Here is a 12,779-nt window from a genome sequence, read left to right as displayed (position 1 = left end):
GGGGCTTTGCAGGTCCTGGGACATGGGGCAGGAAAGGGCCTGGATGGGGCCTTCTAGGCAGTTGGTTGTCCATATCAGGCTGACCGAGGGACCCAGGTGGACATCACCTACCTCAGAAAAGGGAGGAGCAACCTGGTGTCCCAGTGGCTTGGTCCCTGATCCTCCCTATTCAGTGAGATGACAAATCTCCATGATTTCCTGGACCACCTCTCCTCCCTAAATCCTTCCAGCACGTTTTGTAACCACGACATGAAAAATAAAAATGGCGTTTCAGATCTGGAAAGATCCTCGGGCTAGAGCGTAGGGATTAAAGGGAACGGTGGCTTCCAGTGCCAACAAGGGTTCCAGCAGCGGCAGGAGAGCCGGCGCCTGGGCGCTTGAAGGGCATTATCTCATTTAATCTGCACCAGAGACTGGGAAGTACCCCTGCTCCTTGGCTTTCCCCCCACCTGTGCAAACCGAGGCTCAGAGAGGGTGCCCGCCCAAGGTCACACAGCTGACAAATTGCACAGTCAGAGTTGTTACGGAAACTTCCCTCCACCAGGTCCTTCCCCGCTCCCTGCCCAGGACAAAGGCCCAAGTTGAATTCTTTCAGAGTCCAGAGCAGGATATGGCTCACAGCCCCACCAGCCTCCCTCCTGGCCTCCCCTCCTGGCCTCCTGGCCTCCCAGAGTCCAGAATTCTCAAAGCCTAGGAGAGGAGTGCTCCCTACACAGGGAGCTCCCTACAGAGTCAGCGTCCCTTACCCGGAGGGAGGAGGCTCGGCCTGGCCAGGAAACAGTGTCCAAAAAAAAAAGAAAGAAAAATCTCGCAAGTTATAAAGGGAACCTGGTGAGATCAGCTGTGAAGTGCATGTGGTTTGGGGCCCATGCCCGTTGGGAGGCACATGCAGGGCTGCCCGCTGACCAGCTGCCCGCCGGCCTCACCCCTGCCCACGTCCAGCAGGCCCTGCCTCCTGTCCCGGGAGAGCCTGCGATGCTGTTGCAATGACTGCCTGGGCCTCAGTCGCCCATCTGTGAAATGGACTCAGTGTCCTCCAGGGAAACTGGGCGAGGGACACGGATTCCCCCGAAGCAGGCCCGGCGGCGCTGGTGGTGATCAGCCGCGTCTCAAGCGTCCCCCAAAAGGCCAGGGCTGAGGACGCGCCCCAACAGGCGGGCAGTCCTTCTCGGGGACATAATTGAACTGGGATTTCTCCTCAAGAGACACCTAAGTGTCCAGGATTAGGGACGGTGACAGCTGCTGGCTCTGGGTGCAGGCCATCCCCCGGCCAAGCCGGCCCCTCCCTCCCCCGGGCGGCTCCTGCCCCTCCCTGGCGGCCCCCCATCGCCTGGGTCCCCTCCCCCGCCCCTCCCCCATGCAGATTTGATAACACCCGGGAGTCCCGGTCCCTTCCTGGGGACAAAGGAGGCAATTGTCCCCAGTGGACGCCTTTTGACTTGGTCTCACCGTGGTGTAACTGAGCCCCCTGACTTTACCTCGCTGGGGAGACTCCTGGCCTCACCCCTCCGTCCCCTCCCTCCCTTTCCAGGTCGGTTTCAAGTGAGCCCCGGCTGCCCGGCCAGAAGCCACCCTGGGAACGCCTTCCGAGCGCAGCCACGTGGCTACACTGGAGACCCCCGGGGGAGGAAGGGTCGGTGGCCGCTGCTGCCCAGTCCTCCCGGGGACACCTCGATGATCACGGGTCCCACATCTGAGCGCCTACTGTATACCCCCTAGCATCCTACGTCAGAGCCGTCCCCTGCGACTTCCCGCGACCACGGGACTGTCCAACACGGTAGCCAAGAGCCGCACCCCGCAGGCACCTGCACGCGCGCCCACTGGGACCAAGAATCTGACTTCCAACTGACCCGTTTTTAATTCACTTCAGTTTAAACAGCCACACGTGACTTGTGGTCACGGCACTAAGCGACGTGACTCGAACCACTTCGAATCCGTCCAGTCGCTTAACCATACTAATGCTCTACGGAGCCATTCTTGCCCCTGTTGTACGGGTGGAAAAGCTGAGGCACAGAGAGGTCAAGTAACTTGCCCGAGGACACACAGGAAGCAGTAAAGGCAGGAGCGAGCCCCAGAACAGCCCCTCTCCAACCAGCATGGCCTCCGCAGAGGGGAGAGAGCTCGGCACTTCCAACCCCAAGGCCCGCCGCCCTGCAATGGCTGTCCGGGTCCCACCTGCTGAGAAGGGGCGACCTGGAGAAGCCCCTCTGAACAGCCCGTCCCTGAGTTGGCCTCTCTCAGGCAGAAGGCAGCGGCCCAAGGACGGGCCCACGTGACCAGAGGGGGAGAGGACGCTGTGGCTGAGGGCTCCCCAAGGCACAGGATCTGAGAACCTGAAGAACCCCAGGGAGCCACAGGATGTCAGGAGCCGGAGAGGACCTCTGGGGCTGGGTGGTCCTGTCAGCTGTGCAGCCTTAGGCAACTTGCTTAACCTCTCTGTGCTTCCATTTTCATATCGGTAAAAGGGAGAGAACAGAATGCTCACCTCCCAGGGGCTCGGCCGTCGTCCTGGGGATTAAATGAGTCGCATGTATTGTCAGTGCTCACCAGAGAATGTCCCCTGTGCGCTCGGTCATCGAGCACCTTCCCTCCTCTTGCTCTGACGGCGACTCGGGGCCCCTGCCTGGTTCAAGTTCCTTCTCGTTTGAACGGAAGCCTTTTCCCATCCCGTTCTGTCCCCTGAGACCTGGTCTGGCTGCCACTGCCCCTCCCCCAGTCCTTAGGGACTAGGGGACAGTGACCGCCTCCTCCTGTTACCCTCCCCCTGGCTGAGCCTCCCCCTCTGTCCGTGCCAGGTTGGGGGGCGCAGGGGTCTTAGCAGCTCAGAGCAGAGCTGGGTGCAGCGGACCGGGCTCCAGAGCAGGGGACCCTCCCAGGGCGCCCTTCTCCTTGGGAAGGGCTGTTCCCGCCTGCCTGGTCCCCGCCCCCCGCCCGGCCTCCCTTATCTTGTCCCCTCCCTTCCTGGGCACGGTCGGCTGCTATCACTCTGGCATCAGTGACAGGACCTTGCTGGGTCCAGCCCTTGCTGTGCCATCCCCGGCCCCGTGAGCCTCCTTCCCCGGCCTGGGCCCTTCCTGCCGCCCGCCCCACCTCTGGTCTGCTCTCGGTGGCTTCTGCCCTGGCCCTGCCCTGCGGCCCCGGGGGAATCCCGCCCCTCCACTCTCTGGGTGCGGGTGGCAAGAGCCCTCCAGGTCTGGGTTTCCGTCTCCCCTGGATTCAGCAGGTCCCAGGAAGGAAGAGTCTCCAGCTCCCAAACAAGGCTTCCATGCTTGGAAGGTTCCAGAAGCTACTGTTCTCATGGGGCGGCAGAGGCAGGGCAGGGTGGCCAGATTTAGCACATTACTAGGCCAGTCAATGAACCTGGACGCAAAACTCCCACCTTGTGCAAAAGCTCACTCGGAGGGGATCACAGAACCTTTAAGACAGCATGCTAAGTCGAGCCAGGCAGGAGAACCCCAAAACCACTTACCGCACACAGACCGGGCGTGGAGGGGGCAGGGCGGGGACGGGGACAGGGATTAGTGTTGCATGGGGACAGAGTTTCAGTGTGGGAAGGCGAAGAAGTTCTGGAGAACTTCCGCTGCACGACGTAAGTTTTCAACACTTAAAAATGGTTGAAAGTGGTCATGTTGCGGGTTAGCTGCATTTTACCACAGTTAAAAATGAATAAGAATTTAAAGAAGGATCACGGAGAAACAGATAAAAGAGAAACAGGAGCAAAGATGACATCGAAAGCACTCTCCATGAAAGAAGCCGGGCGTGGTGGCACACACCCGTAGTCCAGGGGACTCTGAGGCCAAGGCAGGAGGATGACAAGTTTGAGGCCAGCCTCGGCAACGAAGCAGGACCCTGCCTCCAAAAAATACCAGGGTCCAGGGATGTGGCTCAGTGGGAAAGCTCCCCCCGGGTTCAACCCCCAGTACTGCAAAACGAAGCAACAACCACCACCCAAAATTACAACAGTTTTTCCTATAAAAGGACAAATTCATCAACGGAGCCTCATCAAAATTTTACTCTGTGAAATTTCCTGTGACGAAGATAAAAAGATAAGACTAGGAAAAGATAGTTGCAAGTCACCTCGCTGAGAGAAGCCCACCATCTAGAATATATAAAGAGAGGTGCAGATTCAGTAAAAAAGCTAGACGGTCTAATTAGGAAACGGGCAAAAGACATCAATAATCACTCCACTGGAGGATGAAGAGGTGGTAACTCAGCACATAAAAAGATGTCCCCTATCATCAGCCAGTAGGAGAAAGATAAAAATAAAAATCAAGGTATATCAGATGCAGTGGGTGCACGCCTGTCATCCCAGCGGCTTGGGAGGCTGAGGCAGGAGGATCATAAGTTGGAGGCCAGCCTCAGCAACTTAGGCCCTAAGCAACTCAGTGAGACCCTGTCTCAAAATAAAAGATAAAAAGGGTTGGGGAGGTGACTCAGTGGTTAAGCACCCCTGGGTTCAATACCTGGGACCAAAAAATAAAAAAATCAAAGTATAACACACCCTGATCACAATGGAAAAAATAATAATAATCATGATATTGCCAAATGTGGCTGAGGCTGTGGAGAAACTGGAATATTCATACATTGCTTGTAGGCAGGGAGAATGGAAAAGCACTGTGATATTTTGTGTCTGAAATGTCACCCAGAGGCCCACATGATAAGGCTCGGTTGCACTGGAGGCTGAGGCAGGAGGATTTCAAGTTTGAGGCCAGCCTGGGCAAATGAGTGAGACCCTGTCTCAAAATAAAATTTAAAACGTGGACTAGGGATGTGGCTCAGTGGGAAAGCACTTGGCCAGTAGGAGCGAGGACCTGGGTTGGGTTTCATCCTCAGTACCAAAAAGAAGGAAAAAGGCTTCGCTCCCAGGGTGGTTGCTATTGGGAGGTCCTGGAACCTTTAAGAGGCGGGGACTAGTGGGAGGTCTTAAGATCATTGCAGGGGAGGCATGTCCTTCAATGGGGTCTCTGCCCCTCCTGCCCAGACAAACCACTTCTTTTTATATCTCAGGTATTGTAATAATGGAAAGTTAACATGGTCCCTCTGGATAGCAGGTTAGCACTTTATTAAAAAGTTTTCAGGGCACAGTGGTGCATGCAGCTACTCAGGAGGCTGAGGCAGAAGGATCGCAAGGTGGAGGCCAGCCTCAGCAACTTAGCAAGGCCCCGAGCAACTCAGCGAGACACTGTCTCTAAATAAAATATAAAAAGGACTGGGGATGTGGCTCAGTGGCTAAGCACCCCTGGGATCAGTCCCTGGTACCAAAAAATATTTTAAAAAATATATATATATCCAACTGTGACATTGTCTTATAGTTCTGCAAAGTGTTACCAGGGAGAAAACTGGGTTAAGGGTGTGGAGGGTCTTTCTGTCTTCTTAAAACTGCACGTGAATCTACATCTATCTCAACAGAAATTTCATTAAATATATAAGAAGCCGAATCAAATCTGAATTTCAGAGAAACAATGAATAGTTTTTCTAGGGCCAGTATGTCCCGTGCAGCACGGGGGAACGTGCTTCTAATACGAATTCTTTTGGTCTATCTCAAACACCACCTAAATTTAACTGAGCGTCCTGTGCTGGATCAGGTAACCCTGCTCCTGAGAATCTTCCCCAGGAAACAGCAGAGACCTCTCATTACATTCATTCACTCAGCTACCATTTCTTGAGCATTTACTATATGCCATGCCTGTTCTAGGCACAGGGGACTTGGGGGGGGGACTTACACCACCCCTACCCTTGCGGGGCTGACTCTGTAGTGGGAAGTGACCGGCAATAAAGACAGAGCTATCTTGATATGAGATTATCACATATGCTGGCGAGATAATTACACACACAGAAAACTGAGTAAGAATAAAGGCAGAGTGGGGTTCAGAGATATATGGTGGATATTGGGGCAAGAAGTCAGGAAGGGCTTCCTTGAGAACCCAGAGAAGGGGACTTAAGGAACGGGAGCTAGTTATGCAAAGATTTTGAGGGAAGAGCCTTCCAGACAGCAGACACAGCATGTGCCAAGGTCCTGAGGTAGAAACACGCTTGGCTCACCCCCGCCGTGCAGGGCTGGAGGCCTGTGAGCCGGGGAGGATAGCTGAAGAGGAGCTTGGTGTCTGATGATCCTAAGGACTCCGTGTCCCCACCAGCCTCATGCCACACTTGAGGACCCTTCTGAGAATATAGGGAAGAAGTCCTTGTCGTGGCCGAATCTAAGGCCCTAGAGGCATGAGATTTGCCCAAGGCCACTTCTAGTCTGTCCCCAAGGCCCTGCTGCAGGCTTTTCAGTTCCCAAGGTGAGAACCCACCTCTGGGCCCCGCAGCAGCCTGAGGACACGCCTGCAGCCCCGCCTGGGGGGTGGGGCTTGGCGACTCAGGCCCTTGACATGCCGCCGCTGACCACTCTGTCTGGTCAAATATGCAAGTGGCCCTCAGGACAGCGGAGAGGAGCATAGTTAAGCAAGTCTTATCTGGGCCTCGCCCGGCTGCCAGGGGCCGGGTCTCAGTCAGGGGCTGTCCCCTGACTCCCGGGGCAGCAGGAGGCGGAATCTGGCTCCCAGGAGCACCCAGACCAGACCGGGCAGGGCAGGAAGGGACAAGACCGGCAGCCCTCCATGAGCAAGAGCCTGGGCAGGGCCGGGAGGTGACTGCCTTGCACCCGGTGGAATTCCATCCCCCTGAGCTCACCTCCCTGGGAGCCACGGCACATTCCAACGGGGGCCAGCCCTGTCCCGGCCGCCCGTCCCCAGGGCTGCTGCTCCTGCTGCTGCCACACTCTCCCCGGAAGGGGCTGCGGGCTCCCGGCCTCCAGGCCCCCGAGCAGGCCGGGCCTCCCTCCCAGGGGCAGCAAGGCCTGGCCAGCCGGCGGCCATGTGCGGTACCACCTTGGGGACCCAGTCGCCTCTGGCACAGGTTCCAGAAATAGCAGAGACCGACTCAAAGCAACCGGGGCTCCTTGGCACACCCTGGGGGGACATTTTAGGTGACTCACGAGTGCATCCAGGAAACCCCACGTCTCCAGCCCCTTCCACCCCCGCCCCCGTGCCTTCCTGTCCCGAACGCCTCCTGCCCCGTGCCCTTGTCCCCAGGCGGTGGTGGGGCCCTGCTAAATAATCCTGCAGGGGTCGACGCTTCATGGCCACCTCCCATTGGTGGCTGCAAAGAGCTCACCCGCATCCAGGGATATCCTCACCTGCACCTGCGACCCGTCCCAGGCCGGAGACCAAGGGCACCCTGAGTCTCTCCCTTATCCCAGGCCTAGCTCCCCTGCCTCTCCACCCACACCAAGACCCTGCCGAGTTTAGCCGCCAGAGCCCCTTCGTGGTCCCTGACCCTGTCGCAGGGAGGCCCTGCCCGCGGGACATCCCCACCAAGGGCGCGCGAGGAGTTAGTCTCCCTCCTTGGCCCGACGCTGAAGGCTCCCGAGTTCGCCTTCAGCCTGCCGAACCCTCGTGGGTGGAGCCTGGGATCTGACACAGGTCAGCGCTCTCTAAGCCACGCCCCATCTGGAGGACTCCTACGCATGCCTCAAAGCCCCACTAAAAGATCCCTTCTTTTCACTTTTGGGGTTTCCAGAAGGACAGGAGTTCCAGAGGAAGCCTCTACTTCTCTGATCTCTTTCCTGCCTCTTCTGTATCCCATTTGTCCCCTGGTGCGCGGCCCCCAGTCACTATTTTGGCCTTCTTATCTGACTCGAGTGAGACTGAGCCCCCGAGAGGGCGTGGGCCATGGGTAGTTCCCCTCCCTGCTGCCCAAATTGCTGGAGAAGCTGAACACGGTGGCGCACGCCTGTCATCCCAGCAGCTTCGGAGGCTGAGGCAGGAGGATCGCAAGTTGGAGGCCAGCCTCAGCAACTTAGTGAGGTCCTAAGCAACTCAGTGAGACCCTGTGTCTACATAAAATATAAAAAGGGCTGGGATGTGGCTCAGGGGTGAAGCACCCCTAGGTTCAATCTCCAGTATGAAGAAGAAAAAGAAAAAGAAAATTGCTGGAGAAAAGTGATTCCAACCCACAAAGCCTCTGACGCCTCTCCCCTCCCAGCCAAAGATCCTGTGATTCCAAACCCCACCTGCCAGGAGGTGAGTCGCAAATTCTACCATCCCAAGCAGAGAGGCATGTGTGACGTCAGCCCAGAAGTATTATGGCCTCAAAATGCCAGCAGGAGCCACGCGGTTCCAACAGGACGCCCCTCCCCCAGAGGTGCCCGAAGTCCCCGCTGCCATCTTTGAACCTGGCCAGCCCTGGCCTCTCACCTGCAGGCCGCACCAGGGCATGAACCCGCGGGGACACCTCTCCAGCTCTGTGGCCCACCCCTGCCAGCCAGGGCTGGGCTCTGCGGAGACCCTTGAAGGTGGGGGCCCCTGGTGGCCTCCATTCTCTCTCCTCTGCCAGGTGGGGTGCGGGGCTGCCCCGCAGCCCTGGGGACAGCCCTGCGCAGGCCTGCAGAAGGCGTGTGGGACCTCCCCCCGCCCCCTCTCCTCTCCCACTCCGGCTGCCAACAAGCCCCAGAGCCTGCGGTCAGGTTGAGTCTTGCCTCTGCGCAGCAGGACTGAGGCCACCAGGCACAAACACCTCCCCAGCCTTCCCAGGATGCCCCGCCAGGAGCTGCGCAGGGGACCCCTTCCCTGGGGGTTTCTCCATCGTGGGGGGGGGGGGGGGGACTGTGGGATCCTGGGGAATGGCAGGTGGCTGACCTGTTCCAGGCCACCTGGAACACCCTGCAGCCAGGAGGAAGCATCAAGGGACAACTTCCTGCCGCGCTGTGCGGCCCCCGCCCCAGGTGCCCTCTCTGGGCAGGGTGTTGCTCGGGGTTTTTCCCTAGGGAGCCCCAATTCTACGTCAGGAAAGATACCCGGGTCTGGTTGAACCGCTTTTCTAGAAAGCCTCTGTAGGCACAGCGGAGCTGGGCAGGTAGGGAGCGTCCATTCCACCTGCTCAGGAACATTAAGCCAGGCCTGGCTGGCGCTCCTCCTACACCCCATTCAGAGATTGAACTTCACTCCGTCTCCTGAGTTTCTTGCTATGACGTTCCTGCTCCAGAACCATAAATGGCTCCCTAGCACCCACAAGGTCCTCCTCATCCACACACCCCATACACATTTCTGGAGAGTTCCTGAACGCCAGGGTCTGGAATACAGCTTTGTCAGAGTCACCAGGAATCTGGGTCCTTAGCCAGCTTACAGACTGGGGAGGAGAGAAGGCCCCAGAATGAGGTGACATCCGAGAAGGGACAAGGAACAGGAAGAGAAGCACCTCGAAGGACTGAGTAGCATGGTGGAAATTTAGACAAGGAACAGAAGCAGCCATAGAGGAGGTGGGGGCGGGGGCAGGGGCCAGACTCTCAGGCCCTGCCCTGGCGGGTGACCTGGCAGGACACCCTGGCTGAGGTGACTCCTCAGGGACACCCAGACCAGCCAGTTTGGGCCGAATGCTGGCCCTGCACCCCGACTTCTGCCTTGTTCGTCCCCAGTGCCCCTGCGCACCAGACCTGGTTGCCTTCCCCTCTCATCCGCTTAGCCCAACGGACTCCATCTTTGGGGCTCACCTCCTCCAGGAGGCACGGTGACCTGTGCCTGGGAGGCAGGCTCCCCGTGCCTGGCCCACGCCCTGCAGCCAGCCACCAGCCGCGGGGCAGTGCTGTGTGGCCTATGAGGTCCCTTCCTCCCCGTCCCCCCAGCCTGACTCGCTGTGGGTCACCGATCCCCCACCAGGTCGCCACCCACAGGGACACTGGGGATGGAAGTCATTGCTTTCCGTCTGTCCACCTCCAGGGACTGAGCCCTGCTGCCAGGGGCCCCAGGGAGCCTGTGACCTGGGACCCATGACCTGAGGGGACCTTACCCCAGAAAGAAGGACGAGGAAATAGCCTGTCCCACCCTGGGCAGGAGTCCCCACCCATGACACTACCAGGGCCTCAAAACCGCCCCCCTGGGGTAGATCAGGTGAGCGGCTTCCTGGCGTGACTTAGTGGCCTGCGAGGAGGGAGGGACAGGCGTGCGTGGCCAGAGGAGGGCCTCCTGGCGCTTCCCACCCTCTGCACCTGGCCTTGCTCCTGCACAGGGGAGGCGCCGCTGCCTGACGCGCATGCGCGCAACTGGGCTCGCAGCGGCCCTGGGCGGAGCGCGCTCACTAAGCGCGCCAGGCCAGCCCTGGGGTCCGCGCGCCCTACCCAGGTCGCCCCTGAGAACACGGCAAGGCAGGCAGGCCCGGCGAGCTGGACCTGACCCCGGGCACCCCTACGGGTCGCCAGCCTGGCTCCGATCACCACCAGCCCCCATAAGCATGGCCATGGAAAATCTGCCAACCCCGCAGCTGGGCGTGCTGGGCTTGGGTTCCTTCTGGGCTTCTGTGCGCGGAGAGACCCTTGGCGCCTTCCTCCAGGGCTCCATTCCACCCGTAACAGGTGGCTAACGACAGTGCCCCCTGGGGTGGGGGGACACTGTGCAGATTCAGCGATGAAAACATCAGGGGCCAGAAGACCGCGTGGCGCAGGGCAGAGGCAGCAGCAGCCCGGACTCCGGACCTCCTGCCTGCCACTCACCCAGCTGGGGTGCTGGAGGCCCGGACTTGGCCAGTAGATTGACCCGTTTGAGGTCCTAAGTGTCATTTTCGTTTTTTGTACTTTGTTAAAGACCAGTTTTAAAATCCAAGCTGATGGCACATAAAAATCTAAGACTAAAATCAGAGGGTCTGGCCACCTTGGGCCCAAGTCCCCACATGGCTGAAGGGGGCTGGAGTCTACTAGGAACTCACAGAATGGGGCCTGTGTTCCTGCCCCAGCCCTCTGTATGTTTTATTTAGAGACAGGGTCTCGCTAAGTTGCTCAGGGCCTCGCTAAATTGCGGAGGCTGGCCTCCAACTTGCGATCCTCCTGCCTCAGCCTCCCCAGCTGCTGGGATTACAGGTGGGCACCCTCACTCCTGGTTCATGGTGACCCTACATGTCCTTTTACAGCAGTGGTCTGTCCCAGTGCCACCAGGCACCAAGCCCTCCCTCCCTGGCCACCCTGGCTCACAGACAAGAGAGCTCAGTTACCCAAACTTCCAAGGTTCCAGGATGGGCTCTGAGCACCTCATCCTTCCAGGCCTTTCCAGAGCCTGCTTCAACCTCAGTCTCAACCTCAGACACTGTCAAAGCCAGGTGCAGTCACTTGGGTGCCCCAAGATGTGAGTCAAGCTGGAATACTTCCTGGAATGGGGACTGACTACATTATTGGCACCTTGGTCGGTTTCTCAATGACTGTGGCTAGTGCTGACATGGACAGCACCTGTCCCCTGTGATCCCCCTACACCACGGACCCTTGCCCTGGACTCTGGGCCTGCAGACCCATCTGCTGCTCCTGAGGTTTAACAGCCAGCTGCTCACTGGCTAGGGTATCCAGCCCCCTTTGTCCTCCACTGGAAACATGCTAGAACATTCCCGACTCTAGAACATTCCCAACTCTTCTTTCAGCTCAGACTCTCTTCTAAGATCCAGGAGGATCCGAAGAGTCAATAACCAGGGAACATTCATCTCCTTTGTTTTGCTCTCCAGATCTTGGTTAAGATGATCAGGCCAGGTGAGAGGCTCTGGCAGCTGATCCCCATGGAACCCTTACCCCCACGGTTTTGCACAGCTGGCTTTGGGGACCCAGGATAAGAGCTGGCCTGCACCCCTCTTTCCATCTGGCTGAGTAACATCAGATCTGTTTTCATGGACACTCGGTCAGCAGCCTCTTTAGTAACCCACAGCTGCATCCGTTCACAAACGGTGACCGGCACGTGGACCCCAGAGTGGCGGAGCCGGGCTGCACCGGACACCGCAGGACCTCGGCCCGGCTTCCGCGGCAGCGGGCGGCCCCTACCTTGCGGCCCGCCTCGTTGTTGTGCAGGTTCATGAGCGTGCGCGCGTTCTGCTTGATCTCGCGGGCGTCCACGAAGACCTTGGCGAAGCCGATGCCGTAGCGGATGTCGGCCGAGCAGCCGCCCCACTTCCAGCCCTCGTCGCGGTGGTACTGGCCTTGCTTCTCCTTGTCGCAGCCGCAGTCGCTGAGGTTGCCCTGGGTGCAGGCCGCCGTGATGGCGTGCGCCACGCCCGCCGCGATGATGGCGTAGGTGAAGGCGGCCTCCCGGCTCCCTGCCAGGGACAGAGGGAAAGGGATTGGTGGAGCCCGGACCCGAGCTCAAGGCCACGGCCCCCACAGAGACTGGCCGCCCGTTCCTGGCTCCCCCGAAGCCCCCGCTGCCGATGCCCCAGCGCCCAGGGCGCACGACCCTGGGGTCCCCATCCTGGAGACGCCGATGGGGCGGCGGAGAAGGAAGGCACGGGGCAGGCGAGGGGCCTCCAGCCGGTCACCACCTGCCCCTCCTGAGCCCCTCGACCGCGTGTCCCCCGCGCACGCGCACAGCGCCCCCAGGATCTCGCATCGGCGCACCTGGACACCTGCAGAGCGCATGGGCCCCGAGCCGGGAGACCAAGCCCAAGCTCCAGAGCCCCGGTCCCCGGCTCTGTGACTTGCAGCCACGACCTGAGCCTTGGTCTCCTCCGCTTTAAACTGGGGACACATCTCTCACGGTGACAGTGGACAACAGGCTTCCTCTGGGCCAAGCGCTCAGCCTGTGCTCGGCTCCCGGCACCGGCTGGACGCCTTAGCTCGCGCGCTATTGTGGCCAGGATGATGCCAGCCGTGTGTCACCTGCTATTTTGGGTGCCCGTCCCCGCCCTCCTCCGGGACTCCCTTGCTACACGCTGAGCCTCCCCGTGGAGGCGCAGGCGCCCTGAGCAGCCGGGGTTCAGGACAGGGGATCGCGTGT

General features: G+C 59.2%; 1 protein-coding gene across 1 annotated transcript in view; it reads right to left on the bottom strand.

Moving 5' to 3' along the window:
- WNT7A (Wnt family member 7A) overlaps positions 1-12,779 on the bottom strand; it is a 51,701-nt gene that overhangs the window by 20,988 nt on the left and 17,934 nt on the right. Inside the window, exon 3 of the mRNA XM_079122271.1 lies at positions 11,831-12,102. Coding sequence (XP_078978397.1) covers positions 11,831-12,102 — 272 coding nt within the window. The remainder of the gene's footprint in view (positions 1-11,830; positions 12,103-12,779) is intronic.

The sequence above is a fragment of the Sciurus vulgaris genome (genome assembly GCF_902686455.1).
Source record: "Sciurus vulgaris genome assembly, chromosome: 19".
Taxonomy (NCBI): Eukaryota; Metazoa; Chordata; class Mammalia; order Rodentia; family Sciuridae; genus Sciurus; species Sciurus vulgaris.
The sequence above is the reverse complement of the archived record's forward strand: the minus strand, read 5'-3'. Positions and strand labels throughout refer to the sequence as shown.